The 25,936-nt window shown below is 52.9% G+C and overlaps 9 protein-coding genes and 1 non-coding gene across 10 annotated transcripts; 3 read left to right on the plus strand and 7 right to left on the minus strand.

Moving 5' to 3' along the window:
• Positions 1–1,582: 1,582 nt before the first annotated feature.
• Positions 1,583–3,803, minus strand: SMAC4_12952 (uncharacterized protein). Its single transcript, XM_066091184.1, has one exon. It carries the CDS (start codon positions 3,779–3,781, stop codon positions 1,754–1,756), a length of 2,028 nt encoding a protein of 675 aa, XP_065947637.1. The 5' UTR covers positions 3,782–3,803; the 3' UTR covers positions 1,583–1,753.
• An 83-nt stretch (positions 3,804–3,886) lies between these two features.
• SMAC4_07717 (uncharacterized protein) lies at positions 3,887–5,790 on the minus strand (the record flags this gene model as incomplete). The annotated part of the gene is made up of 1 exon (XM_066090677.1): positions 3,887–5,790. Exon 1 carries the CDS (start codon positions 5,432–5,434, stop codon positions 3,887–3,889), a length of 1,548 nt encoding a protein of 515 aa, XP_065947638.1. The 5' UTR covers positions 5,435–5,790.
• Positions 5,791–6,669: 879 nt separating this feature from the next.
• SMAC4_07718 (uncharacterized protein) lies at positions 6,670–8,768 on the plus strand. The gene is made up of 3 exons (XM_066090678.1): positions 6,670–7,987; positions 8,075–8,326; positions 8,416–8,768. The coding sequence occupies exons 1-3, from the start codon at positions 7,302–7,304 to the stop codon at positions 8,639–8,641; spliced, it is 1,164 nt and encodes a 387-aa protein (XP_065947639.1). The 5' UTR covers positions 6,670–7,301; the 3' UTR covers positions 8,642–8,768.
• Positions 8,769–8,781: 13 nt separating this feature from the next.
• Positions 8,782–8,853, minus strand: SMAC4_14045. The gene has a single exon. It is a non-coding gene; the product is annotated as a tRNA-Arg (tRNA).
• A 618-nt stretch (positions 8,854–9,471) lies between these two features.
• On the plus strand, positions 9,472–11,435 carry SMAC4_07719 (uncharacterized protein). Its single transcript, XM_003346015.2, has one exon. The coding sequence runs from the start codon at positions 10,190–10,192 to the stop codon at positions 11,387–11,389; it is 1,200 nt and encodes a 399-aa protein (XP_003346063.1). The 5' UTR covers positions 9,472–10,189; the 3' UTR covers positions 11,390–11,435.
• A 510-nt stretch (positions 11,436–11,945) lies between these two features.
• On the minus strand, positions 11,946–13,127 carry SMAC4_07720 (uncharacterized protein; the record flags this gene model as incomplete). Its single annotated transcript, XM_066090679.1, has 1 exon — positions 11,946–13,127. One exon carries the CDS (start codon positions 13,125–13,127, stop codon positions 11,946–11,948), a length of 1,182 nt encoding a protein of 393 aa, XP_065947640.1.
• A 1,356-nt stretch (positions 13,128–14,483) lies between these two features.
• Positions 14,484–16,396, minus strand: SMAC4_07721 (uncharacterized protein; the record flags this gene model as incomplete). The annotated part of the gene is made up of 2 exons (XM_003346017.2): positions 15,970–16,396; positions 14,484–15,913 (listed from the first exon to the last, which is right to left on the minus strand). The coding sequence occupies exons 1-2, from the start codon at positions 16,382–16,384 to the stop codon at positions 14,484–14,486; spliced, it is 1,845 nt and encodes a 614-aa protein (XP_003346065.1). The 5' UTR covers positions 16,385–16,396.
• A 3,030-nt stretch (positions 16,397–19,426) lies between these two features.
• On the minus strand, positions 19,427–20,552 carry SMAC4_07722 (uncharacterized protein; the record flags this gene model as incomplete). The annotated part of the gene is made up of 2 exons (XM_024655909.2): positions 19,427–20,162; positions 20,227–20,552. The coding sequence occupies 2 exons, from the start codon at positions 20,550–20,552 to the stop codon at positions 19,916–19,918; spliced, it is 573 nt and encodes a 190-aa protein (XP_024510931.1). The 3' UTR covers positions 19,427–19,915.
• Positions 20,553–21,909: 1,357 nt separating this feature from the next.
• Positions 21,910–23,085, minus strand: SMAC4_07723 (uncharacterized protein; the record flags this gene model as incomplete). Its single annotated transcript, XM_003346019.2, has 3 exons — positions 22,493–23,085; positions 22,156–22,382; positions 21,910–22,096 (listed from the first exon to the last, which is right to left on the minus strand). The coding sequence occupies exons 1-3, from the start codon at positions 22,661–22,663 to the stop codon at positions 21,910–21,912; spliced, it is 585 nt and encodes a 194-aa protein (XP_003346067.1). The 5' UTR covers positions 22,664–23,085.
• A 998-nt stretch (positions 23,086–24,083) lies between these two features.
• Positions 24,084–25,794, plus strand: SMAC4_07724 (uncharacterized protein). Its single transcript, XM_003346020.2, has 3 exons — positions 24,084–24,762; positions 24,842–25,041; positions 25,126–25,794. The coding sequence occupies exons 1-3, from the start codon at positions 24,502–24,504 to the stop codon at positions 25,475–25,477; spliced, it is 813 nt and encodes a 270-aa protein (XP_003346068.1). The 5' UTR covers positions 24,084–24,501; the 3' UTR covers positions 25,478–25,794.
• Positions 25,795–25,936: the final 142 nt, after the last annotated feature.

Here is a 25,936-nt window from a genome sequence, read left to right on the forward strand (position 1 = left end):
GCATTCATGAGGCTGATGTCAGGCATTGAGACTCTGCTAAGCCTCGGCAACCCTAACCCAGAACTATGGGCAAATGTCCGTGTGACATAATTGGATTGGATAGGTTGTGCCGGAGCCGCGTTCTGTCCTTCTAGGTACGTATGAAGGGAAGTCTTCGGTGACGGATCGGTATTCTCATACGTGATATTCTGGGGATAAATCGCTATTTGGGTAGCAGCTACTGACCAAACGACCTCTAGGCTTTAGCAGTTGCGTTCATCTTTTAGAGGTACATTTCAAGATTCCTTTCGGCAAGTGCCTGGTGTTCTGCTCATTTACTTACCAAGAGTGATGTGAATCTGTCCGATCCCCACGGGACGATGACCTTGATGTTTGCCTTGATGGTTTGATGGCTTCATTTCCCCGTGGGGTGTACATTCATCGGGCCTGGGGAATTGGCCAGGGATTGAAGTCTGAAAGCCACTTCTAACCGTCCATTCATGTTTATTACTCGGCACACATCGCGTGGCCCACGAGTAAGAACAATTGAGGTTTATACACCACTCATCATTCTCTCATATACTTCCTTCTACTAATAGAAATATTTGGGCAATATCAATCCCGCCCTATGGGCTCTCTCAACCTCACTGGTCAGTACCTAGGTAGTGAATAACTGAGCGTCAAGAGAATGAAACCCAACTTCAAGATCTTGTAGATAGGTACGATATCCATTTGCCTACTGTTCGTACCTTCCAGAAGGCCGGTCACCGGGTGACCTCTACCATTACGGTGGGTGGCTTCATGTTACCCTAGGACATCATGCAAGGCTCAGAAAGTCAACAAAAGGTCAATGCAAGGAAATGATCGACAGAGGACCCTATCGGTAGACTACAAATGTATATGTCATCGTCCGCTCACTCATTACCACTAGTGACCGGCTCTTCGTGTCAAAAAGCCAGTCGCAAAGCTGACCATCGATACTTGTATAAGCGTCCCTGAATCAAGGTCCGGCGAACACCTGCCAGTCTGTCAATACTACAACCAACTGCAAGGTACTACCTTATTCTAAATTTGTTCACGTTCAACATACCCATCATACCATGACTGGACATTACCGTCGAAGGGCGTGAAAATGTTGTACAAAAAGGACCATCTGAAGGCGTGATACTCCTTGGTAGCATCGTCATCTCTATGGTTTGATGGCTGTTCGTTTGTTGCAAGAACCGAATCAAGAAATACACACCCAAGCACTCGTGTTTGCAGATCGACTGGGGACAAATGGCATGCAATATAGTACATCTTCTTTAGCCCAACTTTCGTCTACAAATTACCGTCTAAATCTTCCTTCTTCTATCTTCTAGGCTATAGCCATTAGAGTTGAAACTACCTAGATGTTAATGTCCTATGTAACACCCGAATAGAGTAGCAAAGAATCTTCTAGTATCACCACTCCTGTCCATCCCCTTGGATCACCTACCCGCATAGGGATCTGTCTTCTCATGTCACAGCAACGACGGACAAGTCCCTAACACGTATTAAGTGCCCTGAAATACTGGTACTGGAGTAAACTAGGAGCATCTCACGGAGGTAGAGGTAACACGGGGCCGTTGGGAGATTGGAAACGAAGCAATTCACACGCTATGCAAGTAGATAGGTAGATAGGTAGTCTTGGGTATAAACATTTTGACATGAAGGCAAGCTAGCGGCAGATGATTGATTCTGCTCATAGGCACTTGTCAGTCAGCCCAACAATGCCACGAGCTCACAGCATCACTCACTCCTCCATCATTCCATCCTCCTTCGGCGCCTCCCCGACAGCCCCAGGTCCACCACCCAACTGACTCTGCAACCCCTTCTTATCAACAACCATAGCCCTCTGCAACTCCCTTTCCTCCTCCCTTAGCCTCGCCCTCTCGAACGCCAACTTCTTTTCTTGTCTTCTCTTCTCCTCTTCCACCCTCTTCTCCCTCTCTTCCAACGCCTTTTCTCTCTTCTTCCTCTCTCCTCTAGCCTTCCTTAGCACCTCATCCTCCTCTTCTCCCGCAGCACTTTCCGCCTCTGGAGGTGGCGCAAGACCTTGGATGTACCCCTCGATGAACTCATCGCGAGTCTTGGCGTCGAGGGAGATATACCGGATGTCTGCGAGGATCTGGCTCGGAAGGTTGGCCACCGAAGAGTGGTTGTTCAACTGCCTGAGCGGTACACTCTCCAGCAGCTTCTTCAGGTCGCTCTTGAGCTGCGACTGCGGGATTTTCAACCGGTTGATATGTTCCCTGTACAGCTTCTCTCGTTCCTTGTCGCTAAAGCTCCTGTGACGCGCCGAGTCCTTCATCACCTCCTCTTTCCGGTATTTCCGCTTGAACTCGGCCCAGTATAGCTTCGGTGTCGCGTGTTCCTGTAGGAAAGCCAGGTATGGTATCCTAGGGTCTTTCTTCTCTTCCTTGGCTCTGGCTTCTTTCAGTGCTTGGATGGCCTCGCACGACCACTCGTCGTAGACTTCCCGCCGCTCGCGCATTGATGTGAGAACGGTGTACCGCGGGTCGGAAAAGACACCGGTTTTGTCGCCTTCGTCGATCAGCTTTTGGAAAGGGGAATAGGGGTTTATGCGGAAGTCGGCGAGGAGGTCGCGGAAGAGGAGGCGGGCGTCGGTATCGGAGAGGGGCTCGACGGTTTCTTCTTGTGCGGCAAAATCGTATTCTTGGTCGATATCCATGTCGTCGCCGCCTTCCATCATGGCGAGTTGAGCGGCGAAGTCGTCTTCTGTAAATTCGACCGGCCCCTGGTTTTCGTTTTCGGTGTGCTGGCGCTTGGAGGGGTGTTCGGGGTCGTCGTTGTCTACGCCTTCGTCGTCGGTGACTTCCACTTCTTCGTATTCTGAGCTGTCGTAGTCGTGCGCCTCCTCTTGACCCTGCTGTCCTGTGCCTTCAACCTTCTCCTCCACCTTTTCCTCCATCTTCTCGTGGCTCTTGTACTTTGGATCTTCCTCAAGCGGTGGCTCCCCAGCCGCCTTCCTCCTGATCCTTTCCTTGTCCAACTCTATCACTGCGGGCAAGATCTTCTCTGGTATCCGCCAGTAACTCGCGTTCTTGACCGGGTTGTAGGCAAATCTCCTCCCATATTTTGTGTAAACCAGGAACCACGGCTCGCAGCCGAGGATGGCGATCTTCGCTTTCGGCTTGTCCGTAGGCTGCGGTCGGGGCTTTTGCTGCTGCTGCTGCTGATTGCCACCTCTGCCTCCTGCTCCGAAACCCCCTCGCCCGCCGTGTTGAGGTTGGCTTTGTTGGGCGTACTGCGCCATAAAGGCATTGGCAACGCGTGGATCGGAGAGGTTGGGAACGGATTGGTGTTGGAGGTAGCTCATGGAGGGGTTTGCTGGCGCCGCGGCGAGCGGGTGGGCGCCGGGAACTGGCGAAGCGGATGGAGGACCGAACGGAGAAGCGGCGGCTGGAGGAGTAGGGGTCGGGGCCACACCGGGGCGCTTGTAGGTTGACTCTTTGGTCGAGGCATTGTAGTAGTAGGTGTGCCCGGTGGGCGCTTTGTGTTCGGTCCAGCCTGGTGGGAGCGGAGGGAGAGCACCAGGCGAGGGTTTGTATGTTGATTTCAGCATTGCGGTCGTAGTCAATGGTGCGGTGGGAGTTTGTTGAGATGAGTGGCGGAACGATGGCTGAGAGATGAAAGATGGAAAGATTGGAATCCACAAGGCTGAACCGAATCCCAAAGCGAAAGTCGCTGTCGCAATTGAACTTGGAGCTGCAAGTGCTGGTGGAGATTGCTGGTGGAGACTGCTGGTGGTGAGTGCCATTCGGTAGAGAACGCGGTCCGCGTGCAGGGATTAGGTACCTAGTCGTAGCCCTGCGGCAGGCAAAGTCAACGAGCTACCCGTTGACAGGGAGAAGGGTTAGGGTTGTTACAGCGAGTCACCAATGATCCTGTTGAACATCATCCATTTCGATTCGCTTCCAGCCGATTTCAAGCGAGGAATACAAGCAGTACAGCATAGATCACGCAAATAGCTGTCATCACCGTCCGATTGGAACAAGGAATCTAGCACGCTACCTACTTCTGCAGGGTCATCAAGCTCCAGGGCGGGCAGTTCCTCTACAAGCAACGAACACTGCTCTTCTTCCTCCTTCTCTTGTTTCCCATCTACCATTGACTTACCTTGTGCTTCCACTTTGCTTACTGGGTAATCAGCTCCCTTCAGTTTCTTACTTGGGTTCTTGGGAGAGGTCTCAGGAGGCGGTTTCTCCCCAACCTTCAACATTACCCCATCAACAACCATCTTTCCATTCCAGTGTTTCACGAATCTCTCCATCTCTTCCTCACTATGTAGACTCACCCAACCATGAGTCTTCAACGGCCCCGACCTGGCCGGTGGACAGACCGCTACGGCTTTTGGTTCCCCGAAATTCCTGGTCACGAAGTTGAACAAGCGTGCTGGTCTGCTTAGGGACTCGGGCAGGTGCGCTGCTCCGCTCTCGCCGTCTATCGGCACAGGTTCAAGTTTCACTGTCCACGGAAACTTATCCGAAGGCCTCGGCACCCATTCCCACAGCTTCCTATTCCCGTGTTCTTCCCACGTATACCTTTTGACCACCAAGCCTCCAGCCTCTGGCGCCCTCGCCACAAGTGCGAGCATTGTCCCCAGCGTACGCACAGCATCCATACCAGCCGAGTGGTGCCTCGCCCGGGGCTGGATCCCATGGTTACGTCTGAAGTTGACAGCTAGCATGGTATCCCTCAATGAGATTTTGAGGTGCGTCTTGTGAGACTCCTTTTTGTCTTCCCATCTTGCACCCGCAAGACCGGTGCGGGAAATATCACACAAGTGCGTAACATAGTCTCCCAGTAAAGGGAAGACGGAGTCGATAGCACGGTGTTCAAGCTCCATGTCGAAACCGATGAGGATGATAGGGGCCGTAGGATTTTGGAGGCGGATGGACTGGAATACTGCGACCACAGCGGACTGGAGGTGGGTAATGGGGTGGTGGATCACTTCGCCGTAGTGGAAATGCTCGTAAGACCGGGCACGCTTACGGCCAAGAACGGCAAAGCAGTAAGATTGCAGACGGTAGTAAGAGGCCATGGTGTCGAGATCGATCTGTCCTTGATGGTGATCCGGGAAGGGCCATGGCCATGAGCCATCCCCTGACTCTGATGCCGTGGAGATGGAGAAGACGGGTGGCAGGACGGAGATGCCGACTGAGGTGACACCCTGCGCTATCCCCTCGATGCCCTCCACGTCGATGCCAATGCAGTAAGAATGAGGCACCAGAGAGCGCAGATGATGAATGGTTGTGATCTTTTTGGTGGATGACAAGCCTGGAGGTTGTGCCGGGCTATCGAGACACTCGGACGATGGCGCACGGTATGGTGTGCATGTGCAATGTGGCGCTTGTGCACGGGATTGGGGGCTGGCGTCTAATTCGGAAAGGGAAGGCGAATCAAGTGACATTTGCGCGGTTTTGGTAAGGTGTGGTGGGTGATGATTGTGCCGCTAACGTGGTCGGACTCGAGATACTATTCGACTGGGCAATAGTTTATCGATTCTTTGAGACGGCGGGGTGAGCTGATGGGGCGTTGTTGAGGGTGTTGGCGGGACGTTGAGGCGTGGGTTGCTGACTGAAGCCGGTGACCGAGACGACAGCGAGTGTGAGGTAGGTATATGTACAGAATGAGAAGTACAGAATAAAGAACTGAGTTACGAAGCGTATGGAAGTGACTGCTCAGCCAAACATGTGGAAAACAATGAAGAAGGAATAGGTGTGAAATGGGTTGGGTCAAGTTGAAGGTTGAACGGTGTTGAGAGTGTGGGGACTTGAGAGTGAGGTTGTCGGGCACGCGGCCCGTACAGATATTGGAACTCTGCAGTTGGTGCCGCTCTACTACATGAGCCCTATTCTGTACACGTACAGAGTCCTTGATGCCGCTGCTATAGGGCCCACTGCGCTAAGAGCGGGCGCTCCCTTAGTGGCCCGATCCTGCCGTTTTAGCGGGATGCACTACGCAGTAACACCAGTTTTACCCCACCCCTCTCCCTGTCCCACCGAACCGTTGTTGGATGGACCATTTCAGTTCTCGAACACTCTTCTCGGATTCGAATCAAGCACCCCATCTCAACATCCACATCGCTGCAGCTTCTTACTAGGCTCCCAACATACGGCATGTTCCTGACTGGACGAGTTTTGCCGCTTGTTGGCCTTGGCTTTTCTTTTTTTGTCTATCTTGCGGTGCGCGATCTAAGCACTAGCTCACTGGCATTGCTACATCAGTCTGAGTTTAGGTCTGTCGGCCGCACCAAGGGAAGAAAGAGGGGACGACATCCATCTCGCAATGTGGCGTCAAAAACACAACAGTCCGGGATATCACCAGGCCGGTCTCGAACTGAACTACATAAGCTGTGCCTTACGAAGCCTGATAAAACCTACGGCAAAGCGGGCAAAGAGGGCAAATCCAGCTATTCTTTTCCAATATTTCTGACCAACAAAGACGAGGACCACCCAAGCACTGGGTCATCTGCACATGATGGCAGACCTTTCACCACCATCCACATCGTTCCGTATCGCAAGGCGAACCCAAGACCTCACAATGTGACCGATTCACGAACCGCATATCTTCGATACATCTAGTTTGGGTCTGAACATCATGACCAGTATTGCACAGCATGTCATGAGCGGCATGGCCGAACCCCCTACCGCCCGTGCACCCGCCATTTTTTTCCTCGACGTTTTTGGCTTGTCCAGCCGAGACAATGGCAGCGGTGGGCGGACTGTCGTGAAGGCTTAAGTGAGACCTTTCCACATTTCGTCAACCTCCTTTTCTGGAACCCATCCATTCAGGTCATCACAAGTCCTGATAACACGCCCTAAGCATGCCCGCGGCTCGAAACTAGTCGGCCGTTCTAAAGGCCGCACTACTGCCCCCCGAGGTGCCGCGGCCCGGGACACTTTTTTCTCGCTTTCTTTTGCGGCTGCATTGCAACCTTCTTCGTTGGAAGCCACGATTGAAGCCTCCAAGGACCCTTTTCCTCGCTATTGATGTCACCATGTCACCATGTAGACCGGACAGTGCGGACGCTATGCCACCCTTGATGATGATCACTCGAAGGCCATTGTCTCGAAGCTGCGACCCGTGCATGCCATGTGGGAGAGACAGTGCCTCAACCAACTTTTGATGTCTTCGCTGTCTGCGAGGGGGGGGGGCAACTTATATCTACTGTGCTCAAGCCAGGATCTCTTCCTTCGCGATCAAGTGCCTCTTCACTCCCCTGTCCTCATCTTTTCCAACTACCGAGACTGATTTCATCCTGGACCACCGCCAACATGCCTCGCTCACCAAAGTCAAGCGACTTGGTCTTCGTCGATCATAACCCGATTAAGGGCTCTGATACTCAACTCACGGCCGACACCCTCCGTCGACTAAGCATCGTCTCAACTGACTCGGACTATGAACTCATCCACTTTGGCGAACCTCATCACGTTCCCCAGACAGAAGCACAAGACGCCGCCTCCGATGATGACAATGCCTCCACAGCCTCGGATAATTCACACATCTCAATTACCCCTGCCTTCTACCAGCACCACATCTCTCCATATGGCCGTCGCTACCACGGCTTTCAGTCCGCCTGCAGCTACCTCCTTCCCAACGATCCTCCTGAACAGGACCGAGAGGACCTTCTCCATCTTTTGTCGTTGAACCTCACCTACGGCCGCCACTTCTTGGCCCCCATTGGCGACAGCCTCAACAAGATACTGGACCTTGGTTGCGGAACAGGCAAATGGACGGTGGAAGTTGCCGACAAGTTCCAGTTTGCCAAGGTGGTGGGGGTAGATCTGAGTCCGATCCAACCGGTGATGAGTCCGGAGAACGTGGAGTGGTGGATTGATGATGTGGAAGATGAGGAGGAGAACTTCTTTGAGACGGAAGGGTATGATTATGACTTTGTCCATGCGAGATACTTACTTCCCATGGTGGTCGATCCGGCCGGGATAATAAGGAAATGCTTCGAGTGAGTTAACCCTGGCCGTCCTCTCTAACAATCGTCAAGACCAAAGTTACAATCCTGAAGACAAAGAGACTAATACATACCCAAAAGTCACCTAAAACCAGGTGGCTGGATCGAAACGCAAGACTTCCATCCTCAAATCAGGTCTGACGATAACTCCATTCCCGCGAAGGAGATGTATCCGCCCGGGCAGCTCATGGACTTGGCGAACATAGCTTGGGCCCACGCAGGCACAGACTACCGCGTCACTCCCCAAATAGGAGAGATGATGAAAGAAGCTGGCTTTGTGAACGTGACGTCCAGACAGTTCAAGGTACCACTGGGTCCATGGCCTAGAGATGAGTAAGGCCCCTTTTCCTTTCCCCCTTCCATGCCCCGGAGTATCCAGAGGTGGGCAAAGAGAGATTGAAGCTGACAAAATAAATCCACAGGAGGATGAAGAATCTTGGAAATTTGCTCAAGGCAGCAACAGAAGGCCTGGTTCCCGCAATCATGGCAACATCAGGAATGAGGAAGTGTTTTGATGAGGATGAGATAAAAGAATTACAGGAGGGATGCAAGAAAGCGATGGGCGATACCAACGTTCACGGGTATATGTGGATGTATTTCTGGTATGGACAGAAACCGGAGCCTGAGGGACAGCCGGTGTCGGTATGAACGTGGAATTGAGGAAACGATGGCCGTCGTGACTGATGAACGGTTCAAGGCAAAGCAGAAGTCACATTCAGAAATTGTGAGTGTGTGAGATCGAGGGATAAAGAGAAAACGAATACGAATGAAAAAAACATCAAAAGAATCGATCCACCCAGGGGTCGAACCTGGAACCTCCTGATTCGTAGTCAGACGCTCTGCCATTGAGCCAGCGGACCTTTTGATGGCAGTGATCATGAAAGCAAGTTCCTATGAACCTCACTTTGGAAACGCCAAAAAAGTTTTCTATGTCTGCTTCCGGATGATGTTCGGCCGAGCTCCAATTGGCGGGCACGTGGCGGGGTCGACAGGGGCCGGTCAGCCCGCGAGATCCGCGACCCCACTTCAAGATCTCGACCCCTCATCGGTTTGTCATTGACGCCAGTGTCGACGTCGACAATCTTCTATTGCCAGCTTGAACGCTTCGACGATGCTCTTGAGAGACGACACAGGCCAATTCAAGCAATGCGCGAAGCGATCATAAAACATCAACCCCGGCGTATCTCTCTCCGTGTTTACCTCTACTCACACAGACTAGAGGCGATGTGGGAGACTGTAGCGTATTATTGGAGTGCAGCCCGCGATGACGTTGTCCCCTTTTTCCAATGGTCATATCCTACGAAGCCTGACCGACCGTTGGAAAGGAGAGCTAAGATATTTCAGTGACTTTTGACTCGTGCTAGAAAGGCTCCGGTAATCTCGACAACCTCCCCAGAGGGTACTGTGTACATACTCAGGCATCAAACACCACTGCAAACTGACGAGCATGCACCCCGGCCTTTATCGGCTTGTCGTGTTACTACACCCTAACCCCGGATCTAGGCGGACTGGGCGGATGCTTGTGAAACAGAACCACCGGGGCGATGACTGAATACCTACCTCTACCGGTAACTGGAACTCATGTTCTCGAACGTTCCGGTGCGCCCGGCTCACCGTTCAACTTTCATCGTTCCTGGCATTGACCGCCGGTCGTTTAAACGGGGGTTCAATACGATGTGGATCTTCCCAACGCCGAACGAATCTCGGCTTCGCATGAAACTCGGGCGAGTTCGAAGCTCGAAATGGCTCACACGGAGACCACGAAACAGAAACAGCCTGACAACCTAACAACGCAACAGTGACCGGTAAGGAAGCCATACGTTCCAGGATGCAATGACGTCTCGAAGGAGTCGACTGTGCCTCGGTGTCACTTGGGGGAGCCAATGAATGGACAACATGTCGATGGACCCCGACTGGAATCCTAGACCAACGCCAGCTTGGAATTCGGGGGAGCATATCCGGGCCGGAGTTCTCCTGGGCTTTGATGATCAACTCCTCCCCCATGATAATCTCCGCACCGCCTCCGCATCTTGACCGGTTGACCCCTCAACCCCTCACGGACACGTCGGTCAGACAGCGACTGAGGTAGCTCGGATATAAACATAACAACTAAACTTCCCCCGTGCCCTTTTAAAACCCAAACAACACGGAACCTCACCACCAACCATCACAAACAAATCGCACGACAACATCAAGATGGCTCCCACTCCGGATCTCAACGTTCCTCCCTCCTCCTCCACCGTCTCGGTGTCCATCATCAACTCAACCGCCAACATCCACGGCGTGCCCGCCAAAGCCTTCGTCTCCCCTCCCCAACATGGCCACGACTGGCTCGCAGCCCCCATCTTCGCCTTCCTGATCCAGCACCCTGCCACAGGCCGTTCCCTGATGTTCGACCTCGGCTTGCGTAAAGACACCGAGAACATGCCTCCCGCTCTCCTGCACCACTTTGACGAAATCGGCTGGACTCTATCCGCGGAAAAGAACGTGGCCGATATCCTGAAAGAGAACAACTTTGACGTCTCGAAAATCGAAGCAGTGGTCTGGTCTCATTACCACTTTGACCACACCGGCGACATCACCACCATCGGCCCTCAGGCAAGCCTGATCGTCGGACCGGGCTTCAAGAAGGGTTTGCTGCCGGGGTACCCGGCCAACCCGGACGCGGCCATCCTGGAAGCGGACTACAAAGACCGCGAGCTAATTGAAGTGGATTTCACCTCGGCCGCATCAGACGGCAAAAACTGGAAGCGCCTGCAAATTGGTCGGTTCCCAGCAGTCGACTACTTCGGCGACGGCTCCTTTTATCTGCTCGACGCCCCCGGCCACGCCATTGGCCACATGTGCGGTCTCGCCCGCGTCACGTCCCAGCAAAGCGACGGATACGACAGCTTCATCTGCCTAGGCGGCGACGCCGTTCACCACATTGGCGAGATCCGCCCTTCGCAATTCAAGCCTCTGCCGGAGGAGATTTCGCCGAACCCGTTCCTTCCTCTTTCGGCTGGTTGCGACAGCAAATGCCCCGGCGCGGCGCTCCAGAAGCTGCTGCCCAACCCGGAACTACCGACCAAGAGCTTTTACGAAGCCGCGAGGGGGGAGGCCTGGCACCATGATGTCGAGCAGACCATCGATACGGCGGGCAAGCTGCAGGAGCCGGACGCACTGGATAATATTTTTGTGGCGATTGCGCATGACGAGTCGTTGTTGGACGTGGTGGATTTCTACCCGGCGACCATGAACGAGTTTTTCAAGAAGGGGTGGGTGCAGAAGGGCCATTGGAGGTTCCTTCGGGATTTTAGGGATGGTTTGACGAGCAAGGAGGAGAGAGGCGGTGTTGAGACGGTGGAGTGGCCGCATAATAAGACTTGGGGACCTGTTGAGAAGAAGACGGCTTAGATATCGTCTTGACGGTTGTGTATGTAATACTCAAACATGAATGTTAGTGGCCTAAGCTCCCCCTTCGGTCCCAAGGTTCCAGACAAAGTGCATTTCCCGTCATACATCAACATCTGACACAACGATACACCCCAACTAAATAAAACTCGACTTGGTATTGACTGTCAACAAATTAGAAACAAACTCCGTTTCCCTCCCTCAGACAAAAGAATCGCCTACATGCTGGCGACAGAACCACCCCAGTCATCTATCTCCGTAGCAGCAGGAGCATATCTCGAAACCATCAAGTCTCATAGCGGAAGCACAAATCTTGGCCATATTCACGGGTGTCCCATTACCGGACTAGACATCTGCAAGCCTAGAAGTATGCTACAGACACTGCGAATAATAATCATTCTGGAACCGACACGCACTCCCGCCCGCGCAAGTCTTGCATCCGTTCCAGTTCTTTCCGTTGCACTGCCCGTATTTGGCGGTTGTGCAGCTGCTTGGAGGGTTGGCGGGCGGGTTGTTGGCGGGTGGGTTCCCCCCTATATTGTACTTGTCAACATCCAGACTAGAACAAGTACTGCTCCTGTGTGGAAGGGGAAAAGGGGAACATGATAGCGAGTGGACGGGGAAGATGACGACTGGGTTGGGGAGGAGGGGGAGGTAGCGGAGGAGTTGGATGGGGCGGAGGCTGACGAATGCGTTGGGGAAGGGAGAGAAGTAGCGGATGAGGAATAGGCGGAGGCTGTGTAAGGTAAGCTGGGTGTTGAGGTTGAGGGTAGAGAGAAAGAGGTAGCGGATGAGGACGGGGCGGAGGATGACGACTGGGTTGAAGAAGAGGGAAAGGTAGCGGAGGTGGACGAGCTGGAGGCTGAGTAAAGTAAGCTGGGTGATGAGGCCGAGGATAGAAAAGAAAGGGGTAACGAGGACGGAGTGAGATGACATAGGAAAAGGGTATGGATGTCTTAAGAGCTGAGCGGAGTGGGAAAAGCCTACCGTTTGGGTTGCTAATAAGCACCGGAGTTCCCAATTTTGTCGTCTCGTCAATACTGCAAATGTTGGCACAACCCTTCTTGTCTACCACTGGTCCAGTCACAGGCCCAGCTCCGTCCGTGCTGTTATAGACCATATCAATCCACTGCACCTGCATCTCCGCCTTTCCTCCTTGCCCCATAACACCCGACCAGCTGCCGCCATCGCTCCAGACGTTGAACATGACCTGGCTCGGATCCCTCGGTGCCTGGAAGCTTATCCTGCTAACCTCAATGCCGTTCACAAACCAAGTTGACCGCCCTGGTGTCCAATCCATCCTGTAAATCGCCCAGTCGCTCCACTTCTTCCCATTCGGCATGGACACGTTTTTCGTCGCCTCATTAATGTCACTAGTGGCATTCCATGATGGTTGGTTGGTATACTGCACATAATTTGGCGGATCCAGCGTGCGAATCTCCAGGTCGGCTTCCTGAACCAACGCCTGTTGTTGAGGCTGAGGAGGAGGCCGGTAGGTAAACATGGCTGTTACTGCGCCCGGAGAGCCGCGCGTACGGGCGAGCATGCGCAGCGAGAGAAATTGGTAGGAGGTGAGCCTGGATTCGAACTCGGCAGAACTCTGGAAGCCAGAGCCAGAGCCGGAGGGCTGGGAAGGGCCACCGGAGGAGTGCCGGACTGTTCGCATCACCATGTAGGTCTTCCCATTAGCGTTCGGATCAGAAGAGCGCTCGATGTAGATGTTGTTGAACGAGTTGACCATTGGCACTGTGGCGTCGTTGAGGTCGCTGATGTTTGAGTTCATCAGTTCGGTGTTGTTCCAGCTCTGGATACCCCAGTTGTCCTTCCACAAGCTCGAATTGAAATAAGAGGATGTCGGAGGGGCGGCGGCGTTGCCCTCCCATGTGGGGATCGGATTAGGCGTTCCGGCATATTGTTGGAGGTTGCGAAAATCGAAGAACTTGTGCTGGCGAAAGTAGTTTGTGGAGGTGGTATTGGTTTTGTAACAGTGGCATTTATCGTCGGTGGTTTCAGGGTAAGCTGCGAAGGTGAGGTTGATGAGATAGCCGGTCAGGACCAAAAGACCCCAAGACCATGGAGTTGTGGTCAACATGACTTAGATATGGTTGATGAAAGAAAAGGGCTTGGCAGTGAAATAGTCTAGACTTCCCCGGCTGACAATAACGGGGGATGGGAGAGAAAGAAATATCTGGCGACGAACCGGTGCTCAACTCTGCAAACGGAATCATCAGTTACCACACTGGCGGCCATGCACCATTACGGCTCCGAACATTCCTGGCCCAAACGGCTTCTGAAACGGGGGGATCAGGCCGTCGAAATTGCCAGGTTAGGACACATAATTTGGGCCAACGTCTTGAACAGTGACAAAAGCAGTCACTCGTCCCCCGAAAGGTTGGTTGAGTCAAGAAAGGGAGGCAACAAACAATGGGAAGAGACACCAAAGGAAAATTGCAAGGCACGCAAGGGCAACGAACGGTCCAACAGATCCAGCCTTCGGCAGTCGCCTGGTGACACGGGCTACTGGGACGGCAGAGATGCTCATTTGCTCGGGACTCGGAGAGCAATTCGTCAGTTGTGCCTGTTTGCGTGTACATCCGGATTAAATATTTAACCGTACAGGTTATATCCCAAGGCATATGGACTGGGGTGCATAAGCGGGGGAACGAGAACCAGTCAACGGGAATGAGGTTCGACAGGAAGCAGCTTGCGCAATCCAAGGTCGATATATTGGGGTATCAAGTTTGTATGGAACACAGCAAAGCCAATGTGAAATGGATCGTTACCTTGGCGTGGTTGGCCCACGCAGTCCTTGCCGTCCTCTTCGTCTCAACCACTCATCAGAAGAGAGCATATAAAGGGGGTAACAGCCGAAAAGCGAAGAACGGCTGCGAGACATGCCATGTATGCCGAACGGGCTGATGCGGTGATGAGATATTGTCTCGGGTCCCGATGCTGCTCTTTACAGACAAGCCACCTGTCTTCGTCTGGTGATAAGTTGGATGAGCCAATGTTTCTTGCCGTAGGGCACGGCTCTTCCCTCGGGTATCCTGACAGGATCATCCAACCAAGACATGCCATGATCCCAGCCACGGCATACTCAAAACAGGTACTCATCCCACCGATCTTCATGGTACGCATAGAAGAGCTCTTCGTAGCTGTGTCCATGGTCCTCTCCCAGCTGTTCCACGAATGCCGAAAATGTAGGAGGCCTCCGTGCTTCGCGTTCCGGATCCTCTTCCTCGTCGCCGGAATTGTAGTATTCGGACGCTTCATCCTCTTCTTCAAGCTCAAGTTCGCTCTCTTCTTCAAACCCTCCACCCCCCACGTGAGGTAGTATGTCCCCTCCATCATCGTCTTCAAAGTCATCCTCGTCCAGGAGGGGTTCCACATCATCCTCATCCTGATACGAAGGGAACAAGTCGAACGTCCGAAAGGTAATGCCTGTTCTCAAACAGCGCAGTCTTGTTGCTTCGACTTTTCTATTGAAGCGCCCGTGGAACTCGCCTTTTGCAGGCCACGAGTGAATGGCCAACGATACGCTCAACAGCTTCGGTGCCTGGGTAGCGCAGAGGCAGTCTACGCCATGCAGTATCATGTCGAGGTTGGCGTAATAGCTTCGCTTCCAGTCTTTACCGTCTCCCCATTCGCAAACCAAGGTGAAGTCACGCAGCGATGGCGGAAGCAGCTGACATAGCCTCTCACCGTCATCCTCGTCGAGAATCCCAAAGGTACCGAAAACGCCCCGGTAGTCGAGCGTAAGGCTCTCCAGCCGTCTCAGATGCGGGATACACTTGAGTCGGTGATTTTCCCGTTTCCTTGGACGTTCTCTTCCGCGCGTAAGGTAATGGCCCTCTGATAAAGCCACCAACTCGAGGCTGCGCAGCGATTCCGAAAGCCCAGTCAGGGCAACATCAAGGGTTCGCCCCTCGGGCAACAGGTCCCTGTCATCGTCTGTGGTGCTCTCTTCGAAATGGACAAGTAGATCCTGTAGGTTGGTACATGCCGTACACAGCGCAACCAGCCTCGGCTCATGAATGCGGCTGCCGTACAGACGCAGTTGTTGGATCTGGGGAAGCGGAGGGATGGTTATGTCTTCGTAGAAGAGGTTCGACGCAGAGGAACAACAAAGCTCGAGGGTTTTGAGATTCTTGAGATCTGGTAAGCAAGCAATGGTATAGTGCGAGAGCAGCTGAGGGAAACTTCCGTCTCGACTCTGCTGTTCATCTCTATGGCAGTAGATGCGTAGAGATGATAGGGTGCGCATCTGATGAAAGGGAAAGTACCGCGCAAAGAAGGTCTGTCGATGGTTGACAGGTTCGGGGGAGTTCATATAGTTCAGTATGGTGGCGCGGAAGGCAGGGAGTAGCACGTCGTTGGCGGTGGGGTCTTGGAGTTCCTGGTTGGGTAAGGGGTGGTCGGGAAACGCAAAGAGAAGGTCGCTTAGGTTGGGGGCGTGCCAAGTGATGGTCAGGAGGAGCTCCAAGCCGATGGAAGCGGGACTGACGCCGGGTTGGCCCTGCCATCGCACTGGCGGCGGTTAGAAGGTGAACAAGACCCAAGCAACCGGGATCCAGATATCCTACCTCCAGTTTGTCTTTCCCACTCTCGATGTGTGCCCATGATCATCCTAGTGCCGGTGACATTGGCCATGCATGTGATATGGCGGATCCAAGGCTTGATTTCCGGATGCTTGATCATACGCAGATACAGTGTGACGAGTGCCCTTTCATTATAGATGAGGATATGTCGCCAGAGAAGCGGTCTGGCGATGGCGAGCATGCGATGTGAGGTCTGAGCAAACGAAAGCAGCTCACGGTGGGCAAGATGCCATGTCGCACGCTGGCCCTTTGCTTCCTGACTGGCCCATGTTCCGACGGGACGAAGGGCGAAGCGGGTGGTCAATGGAGGTTGCGGGACGAGCGCTTCGGCTATGGGTTGCAGCAATTCGTTCGGGAGGCGCTCGAGGGAGGCCGTGAAGTTTTGCCCGGGGGCGGCCATGGTCTTTCGGGTCTCGCGTATCGAAGTCAGATGGAACTAGCTGTCGAGGATGGAGAAGCAGGACGGACGGAGTGTCGCTCAATGAGTCGCGAATAGGTGCAACCCGAGCTCGTGTGGTCGAAGAGACAGGACTCGGAGTCGTCGATTAGTTTAGGACCTTGGGGATAGCTTATGGCGGCGGCGGCGGTGCTAACAATTAGAGGAAATAATATGTGGAAGTCGGAATTGGAGCGGCATCCTGTCAGTTTCCAATGTGCAATTCAGTTCCGAGGTTGGACTGAATTCGAGAACTGAAGGGAAAGAGGGAAAAAGGAAAACCGGAGTCGAGGTAGTCGACAAAAGGCAGGAGGTAAGTATTTGAAGGAAGTACCTACACTACCTTCCAAGTTGTACGCGGTCGTACGGACGGGCCACTGCAGGACCAGCTGTCAAGACACGGAAGGAGTCATGGGCAATCCATCGACAATCCATCGACACCCATGCGACACCGGGATTCGTCTGCAGCCCGGACAGCCGACGGGCGGATTCAGTTGCGGAAAGAGCGATGCAATGTGGAGGGTTGGAGCTTCGGAGGGGTTTCGATGGACACGGGGCCGATGACCGATGTGGATACTACGCGGGAATGGATGAGGGAGGGAGGGACTCGGACGGTGTGGATCGATCATGATGGAGGGGTCGATTCCACTTGTTCCAATCTCGGACTTTCCATCCAACTTGCATCCAATGCTTTTCTTTATTTTTTTGATGAATCTCACTCGCTTTTCTTGTTCCTTGTTGCCTGGCCGCGTTTCCTTTTCGTCGATCCTCATCCAAATTGCTTCACTCGGTAAATTCGTCGTCAACTGTTTACGTAGGTAGTCGGCCACACTGGCACACTGCAGTCATCGTCTCCGGTAAGACAGACAGGCAGCATCGATGGCGTACTTACAACCAATCGGCAAAGACGGTTGACACGAATCTGACCCCCGACCCAGGGAAAGCGAAGAAAAAGGAAGCCCAATGCAGAAGGACGACAAGTGCAGCCGGTCGGTATGTTCCGATCTCGGCGCTAGCATTCCATGGATGTTTAGGACCTCGTTTCGACGTTGCTCTCTTTCCCTTCTCGTTCTGGAAAGAGTGACGAAATGGGAAGCTGCCCAACACCCGCCCGGTGTTAGACATAGCGGCCAAACGAGCAAGAACAGCGCGGACCGGTCACAACCAGACACACTGCATGTCACATTGTTAGTGTTCTTTAGTGTTTGCTGGGCATTGATTGATCCTGTGCCAACCCAGCGCATGAGGAACGGATAACAAATCCAGGAAAAGAAGCTCACAGCTTTACATGGTCGCCCGCTGACAAAAGTTGATGAAGACGAAACCCATTACACTACACATACACTGCCAAGGGGATCACGGCAGGCCATGCAAACCTTCTTTTTTAAATTGCGGGGCGAATCCACTTTGGTGACTTTTGAGTACCTTATCCACCAACGGTCCCAAGGAAAATCCCCTGCGTGGTGCGATAGACGCGAGCATGTTTCAACACCTTTGTCTGTCATGCAGTGACTCAAAAGTCAGTACGCCCTACGAATTACAAGCCAAGCGAAAGGAGTCATTCATCGGCAGGCTGCCACAAAAGACGGCTGCAGTTTATTACGGCAAGTTTTCCCTACTGGTAGGATGTTGCCGACATCGCTGGCTCGTGCTTCAGGCTGGATATGGTTCGTGCACTCCTCCTCTTGTTGATTGAGTCAATTGACGCGGCCCAGACGGCCTACGACGACCTGTCAAATGGACGGGACTCATGCCGGCTGCTGAGGTGGTAAGGTGGCTCGGGTGGGTGGCTGCTGCCCCTGGCCAAGCACTTGCACCTTCCAATTCCTGTTCACCGCACTCTGGGTTACCAGCGACGGAGATTGAAACGAATCGAAATTGCAATTCGCTGAGGAAAGAGCAGCCGCCAGATCCAGGCGACCATTCAAAGCGAGCCACCAGATTCGATCCGTGAGTGGCCATCAAGGTGTCCCTTTTCGTATTTTGGTCCTTCCTCATGCGACCAAGTCCGGCATCCGGCTGTTGCATCCGCACCTGCCATCTTCCAGGCGAAATGTGAAGGTGCAATTTCTGGAGTTGGCGACTCCCGTCCATCAGACCACTTTAAACCATTATGCGCCAGGCAGTCTTGTTCTTCCTGCCAACTCGGACATTAGGTTCTAACACCGTGACCCGAACAACCGCTCAAGCTTTCAAGTTTCGTCTTCATGCGGCTGGAGTATGTGATGAGTGGACTTGGCGATCTCCATTTGCAATCAATAATCTCAGCTTCTCAGCTTCTCACCTGCCATCTTGGGATGAACCACTGTCTCGCTGTGGAACGCAACACGCCCTCTGGCAACCGTGTCGACTTTGTCCCACTCGAGGACGGACGATGCCGCGATGCTAATCATAATAGTCATGGCACTGTGAAGAAGTGCTCGTGCAGTCATGGTTGGCTACGGAACCCGGACGGCAACATGATCCAATCACCCGGTCCAAAGGGCCCGATCCTGGTCTTGGATGCGGCTCCTCTGCCCGGCAATTACTCCGGTTCTAGTGGGGCGTTTTCTCCGACACCCCGACCGCCCGGACCCCGCTTTCCGGGCCGAGTTGAATCCACTCAGCCCGCGGCTCGAGGGTAAACATCCGGGGTATCAGGACTTCACCCACTATGCCCCACTGCTGGCAGCGTCGTTTCTCCACGTTGCTAACCATGATTCTCCAAACAGGCCCATTTACGAGGCAACGCCGGACTGTCGTCGATAAGCAAACCGATACTACCAATGTGAGCGTGTCGTCCACCAACACAAAATCCAGCATCCCATGTCGTTGATGGTCGATGACACGGCGAGAAAGGAAGAAAGAAGCGCTTCCGTGAAGTGCTTTTGTTGTTGTTGTTGTTGTTATTTTTAACGTCTACTTCCGCCTCCCGTAGGGCATGAGACGTGCCGCACCGGTGAGTCTAGCATACAAAATAAGAGCAGTGCCCTAATTGTCCACCAAAACCATTAATCCGAGGGCAAACCGAGGCCTACTGCCAATGTAAATCATGTGTTGCCCATAGCGTAAACGCGGCCCAACACTTATAATCGAATCGCCCAGTGGGCGCAGCTTCCGTGAAGTGCGATCGTGAGCAAAGAGCTGCCTGGGATGAAGAGAAACCTTGATCACCGCCGCTCCGTTTTGCATCACCCACTGTCACCACCCACCGAATATTCATCACTCATCGCCTTGTCAACAAAGGAATTGGTCCCTTCAATGCGATCAGGAGGGATAAAAAAAACATTATTCTACTGGTATTATGCCTTCAAGCGCAAAAAGACAAAACACACCAACCCACGAAGCCCCCGTCGTTACCGCATTACTGGCATAATTCCTGTTCCCATCACGTTCCCTCCCCTTAAGTTCTCAACCTGCACCCAGCATTATCATGAAGACCAACAGCATCACCCAAAAAAGATGCCACCCTATTTCGACCTCACTCGTTTTAAACCTCCACTGCCACTTTGATTTCTATGGCTTTTGCCCTTGTGTACCTTCGTTTGCCTTCGCACCAGGCTCAGAGCCATGAGGGCCCCCACTCGCATACTTGGATGGAACGATTGTCGTCGGGCCAAACACCTGAAGATGGTCATCCTTCTTGCATGCCACCCGTTGTCCGCACCCCGTGCAATAATAGTTCCACTCCTCGAACCATCCGGCCAGGCAGGGGACGCACGCAAGACATACGCATACAAGGCAGCAGAGGAAACCGACGAGACTATTCGATCATCTTCATCAGCATATCATTCAATAACCGCATGGGGACGGCCGGGGTCACTCACACCTGTGTGCCTCCTCCGTCTTTTTCGACCCGTGTCTGGGTCCGTCTTTGGCAGAAGGGGCAGTCGATCCACTGGGGTCCGCCGCCGAGCTGGGTGAGAGGCACCACGCCGGGGACTGGTTGTGGCTGTGGCTGTTCCATCTTGGTTGGAGGTTGATAGGCTGGTGGTGGTTGTGACACCTCTTCACGTTCTTCTTTCTGCTGGACTGGCGCTTGTTGGGGGGCCTGTTCCTGCTGTTGCTGGACAGCTGCTTGTTGGGGTTGCTGCTGGTCCATCGCTTGGCTCTGGACTGGCGCTTGTACTTGTTGTTGCTCTTGCTGCTCCATGATGTCTGGGTATTGTTCGCCTGCGTCGGTCTGTTGTTGCCGCGATGTCGAGTCTCCGGATGACGACTGGCTGGTGAACTATCTAACAACCCTTCCGAGCCACACTACCTTTGACGAACCCAACCGAGACTTTATACTACTCCCATCACGATTTCCCAATACCGAGCTTGCCCCATTACCAGGCCTAACCCACCCCCTGCTGACATCTGCTATGGCTGTGCAGGTTCCAAGGACTGCCAACCTCACCAACACTCCGTCCAATTCGTATCCTGGCTAGCATCTCCGAGCATTTACCACGTGGTTGACCAATATTTTTGCCGCTTTCCTGGGCCCAAGACATTTAGGAAATTGGCAAAGACATGGAGAAACCCATACATACGACGCTGCTAACCATCCAACAAACACCCGGGGTCTCTCCTTGGCTGTCGGAATTGGTGTTTAGGGGTTCGGTTAGGGGTCTCATTTGGGGTAGGATCGTGTCGCTGTACAGCCCGCTACGCCACAACCAAACGGATGCGCTAGACCAGTGTAAGCCAAGTGACGTTTAGTGCTTACTGCTGACGAGGTCAATGGCTGTGAGGCTCGATGCAAGGTTTTTTTCTCCTGTTTCTCGTGCAACTTCGCCAGCTTCGCGATCTCGTTCTGGGAATGGGTGTGGCACGATACTGTCGTGGTTGACATTAACTGGTGCCGATTATCCGACGCCAATTGGCCGATACCAAAGGACAGATCGAACTTTGCAACAAATGACTCGGAAGAATTCACCGTCCGATGATGGAGAAGAGGTCTTGGACTGATCGTGTTTACAGTATGCCGCCTGCTCTCGGCGAGCATGTAGGGTAATGCATTATACTGGGACAATTAAAACAGTCAACACAACACCAACGACATTGGCTCATTCCATCATCGGGAACATGATTGCGGTCAAGTACTTTCAATTAATATTATCGAGAACAGTGCTGACTGACAATAGCGCAACATACTTCCTCCGACGATGATAGACAAAAAATCGACATAGAAACGAAATACTCTCCTCGCACTCGTCATTATTCCCCCCGGTATTAAACCCTCCGCGTTATTCAACTAATGCCTTCGCATCGTACACCTTTGATGGACAATGTCGACTGAACACGATCAATGAAACACTTCTCACCGGCGGATCTTCCTACCGAATCCTTCGGCGGAATTCCACCCTCTTCACCACTGGCTCGGTGTCGTAACCACTGTTCCAGCGATCCAATTCGCATCGACCAACATTGCCACTACTACAGTCTCAAGCCTTGTCCCATACCAGGTAGACCATACAGGCATTGGCTGTAGCATAAAGCTCGTCGCTCGCACCAGGGACGATACGAATTTAGACACGAGTCCCATTCGTCGCATCAGTCGTAGTCGGACCACCTGTTGTAGCCCCAGGATTAGATGTCAACGGCGCTGAACCCTTTTCTCCATTGCCAAGACGGCTGCCGGTGGTACCGGGAGAAGACCCACGGGAGCGGAACCACATCAACGTCTCGGCCACGACGGATGAGAGGAGGGAAGTGCTGTCGCCCGGGCATGTCAGCATCACTTCTCTCCCATTATTGATTACGGATTGACTCACAATCCCAGAATGTTGAAAGCTTGAACGGCATGCTTCAAGCTACAGTGTCCTCTGTGCGCGGGGCTGTGGTAGTGGCACCTGTGGCCGCTGTAGTCTTGGGAAGAAAAGATGAGGTTGGTCAACCACAAATAGGAGAGGGCGAGGTTGAGCGGCAAGAGGTAGCCACGATATCCCTTGAGGGCTGGAGCGAACATGGCGAAGAGGTAGAGGAAGAGGGTTACAACGGCCTGTTGGTTATCAGCATTCTTTTCCGCTACCCATTTAGGCAATGAACCAGGCAGGGCGACAGGTGGAGCAGGGAAAGCGAGCAAGGGATCCGAGAGGATGGAATACTCACGATGGCCTCCTGAAAGATGACATGTGTTCCGCGCTCATGGTATTTGCGGATGAAGTGAGCCAAAATGCCCGTAATGATGGCCGAGGAAGACAAGATCAGGGCGTTGTTCAGCGAGAGCCATGTTCGAAGGAGACGCTGGGCCGTGTCGGTGACGCGCTTTGTTGTGTCCATCTTGACAAATTTGCCGGTGTTATTTTGCAAAGGACTGGTAAGATGCTGACTGATCACAGCTCGTTGGGGGGTGGGAAACTCGTGGGCGAAGCAAGGTGTGGGAGTTGGCGGCAAGAGAATCGGCGTTGCAGGAATAATAGCCAACTACTCAACAACCGGACGACGAAACGACCAAAATAACGACGACCTGAGAGTTGCAGGAGAAGAGAAGAACCTCGCTAACGCAAAGAATCTCATGGGAGCCATTATATACGGACATCAATGGGCTTTATGATGCTGTCATAGGCATGACGTTGGAGGGGAGGATTGATGTCCGCCATTGTACGCTCCAACACCAGATGAGGGCCATACCATCCGCCATCAACCTTGGAGAGTCGGGGGATAAGTCCGACCGTGGGAACAACATGAGAAGCCCAAGCGCCAGTCACGATGGTGAAGTACGGTCAGAGATGGACGTGGAGGTGCACAATAAGCCTGCTCGTCTGCTCACAGAAGGCGTACGGTCGACTTGATGCACAGACGACTTGGAGATCTCGGGTCCAGCATCTACGCAAGACCGACGTCATGATCGCGTCCTGAAGTCGGGAAGCTCAATCATCCATCGCTACGGTAACAATGCCATCATTGTTCCCATCGTATCGGAGGCAATGACACTCGATCCGCTTTGGTCCCTAATATCGATTCCAATCCCGGTCGGCCGCCTTGGCTGACAAGTCCTTGACCGAACACCGACCAGTCTTCCTTTCTTTTCGTCTTTTCTGTCCTGTTGATAGAAGTAGCAAGGAAATGAGGTGGGTTCGGGGGTTTGGTCACAACATTAGGAGGCCTCTTCCAGGTGTGGGTTGTTCATCTTGAACACTGATCGAATCTCAAAAGGGAACGGCCTAGCCAAGGGGTAACACTCGGACAGGTATGGACATATGGTGCTTCATAGCTCAGGCCAAATTGAAGCAGGTAAAGCTATAGCTGGAGCTGTTATCTTACTGATCTTGTAAGCTTGACGAACCCCAGGATATCAATATAAACTTGTCCGAGGAGCACTGACCTCCGCGCTTCCCTAGTGATCACCCTCCCCACGACGCCAAGATCAACAAGTCTTCCGGTCCCGACCTCGACCCGGCGACTCTCACAGGCTGAAACAGGGCCCTCGTTCTCCGCCGATCAGCGCTCCTCTAGGGCTGGAGCGGAGGAGCTCTGCCCCCTGTCAGGTACATGCTAGCGCTGTATCATCGCCGCAGGGCAGCTCTCAGCCGCATCGTCCAATGGATGGACCAAGTGGTCGGTTCTTAATTCATTCTTGTTCATGTCGGCAGCTCGTTTGCATTGCTTTGCATGGTGAGAAAGCTTATAGTGATCACGTCAAATGGCCGATCAACCGTGTCGTGAAAAACGATCGTATGGTTGGGTGGCCTTTCCAGGAAGTCCTGAACTGCGACCAAGGAACACGATGGACGAACCGGAGTGTCTCCGCAAGAGCGGTCTGGATTACGGACGCAAGACAAGGGCTGGGCATCCTCCACTCGTCAATGAACTGGCGGTCGAAGATCGACGGTGAGACGCCAAACAGAGCGGTGATAAGACAGCTTGCGGATCTTGGTCTTGGATTCTGAAGACATTCCGATGTTCGAGATGTGTTTAAATGATTGAGTGGCCGCTGTTTGTGTGTCAAAGCATGTCCACGACGATTTGAGCTTTACGAGTTTTGACTTCAACGACACTTGGCAGGCCCAAAGTTAGAAAGGCAACGACGATACTTTCATCATATTAGACGATCCATCATCTTACACCCATATATCTCGGCCAACGGCGCCTATTCAAGACCTCTCAAGTCCAGCAAAATGGACTCCAGATCGACAACACCAACGCCATTCCCGACCCTCCAGGTGGTCCAACACGAACAAACATCAACCACAGACCTCAAGACAGCATCATCACCGCCTAAGCCACCATCTCCATACGGCAATCTGCACTGGACCCAATATCTCCTCCGCCTTTTTCTCCTCCTCACATCCGTCGCCCTTCTAGTCCTCACGGTATTGATCACGGCAAAATGGGGACAAGAACATATGGAAAAGATATACGCGGTTATCATCGCTGGGGTAAGTTCCCTTCTCTTCCTCTAGTGGTCTGGTACTTTCCTTGTTGCATAATGATAATGGAACTAACACCGAGAAACAGACGGCCATAGCAATCATCACAGACCTCGGCACTGTTTATTTCCTCTTTATCGGGATGTCACAAACATCGACACCAGTAGCCATCGCCGTCCTGGATGCTATTGCGCTTGTCATGTGTGCAGTGGGCATCCCGAGTGTGGTGAGAAGTGAGTTCAAGACGGAGTTTGATACGGCGGTGTGGGCGTTGGCAGTAGTTGTGATGTAAGTCCTTTTATCCTTCAAGTTTTCCCGTTCTTAGGTATGGTTGGAAGCATCAAATCGCTAACGATGGCTCGGAATCTATAGCGTCGAGAGGATTGCATCAATGGCTACTTGCCTTTGGGTCTGGATTTTCATCAAGAGAAGAAAAAACGAGGGGATGAGATCGGTTATCTTCAAGCAGGAGATGGGCGCGACTTCCCAGTCTGCTTTGGCGGCGAGGAGACGGGGGAAAGAGTCTGCTGGCCAGCAAGGGGCTGCGATGGCTGGGGCAGGTGTTGCAGTTTCTTCCACTGGGGAGTATTTGCAGCCTGAGAGTGCGAGGGCATCATCGGTTGGTGGTGGGAGGCCAAGCTTAGTGCTTGCGGGAGATATGTCGGGGAGAGCAAGCTTTCCGAGTATCATTGTGGGGGGAGACGGTGCTGATGACCGAGTCTAAACTCTCGCCTCTTTCAACACCTTGGGTTGTCTCCAGCTTCAGTTGCCGAAAATTACAATGATATAAGTCCACCAGCATTCCAGCGAGAACAAACACCGGCTGCAGTCTTTATGTATGCTGGAATGAGGATGTACCGTCACGGGCTATTCAGATCGTTGGTGATATCTAAGCTCCTTTGTCAAATACAACAAAGTATAAACGCCACAGCGGGATGGTCCTTGACGACTTCATTGAACGACGGGAAACTCCTGTTGTGGAGGCTGAAAATCGGGCAATCAATGCCTACATCACAATCAGCATGATTACCAATTCCTGGCTCTGTTTTCTAAATTTGGTGTTGCAAGAACATTGTTCCCTCGTTGTTCAAAGCTCAGACCCTGGATATCCGCAGTCACGACTGGACCTGCCACCAGACGACAAAGACGAATAAGTATCATCCTATTGAGATACGCATGACAA

Source organism: Sordaria macrospora, chromosome 7 (assembly GCF_033870435.1).
Source record: "Sordaria macrospora chromosome 7, complete sequence".
NCBI classification, from domain to species: domain Eukaryota; kingdom Fungi; phylum Ascomycota; class Sordariomycetes; order Sordariales; family Sordariaceae; genus Sordaria; species Sordaria macrospora.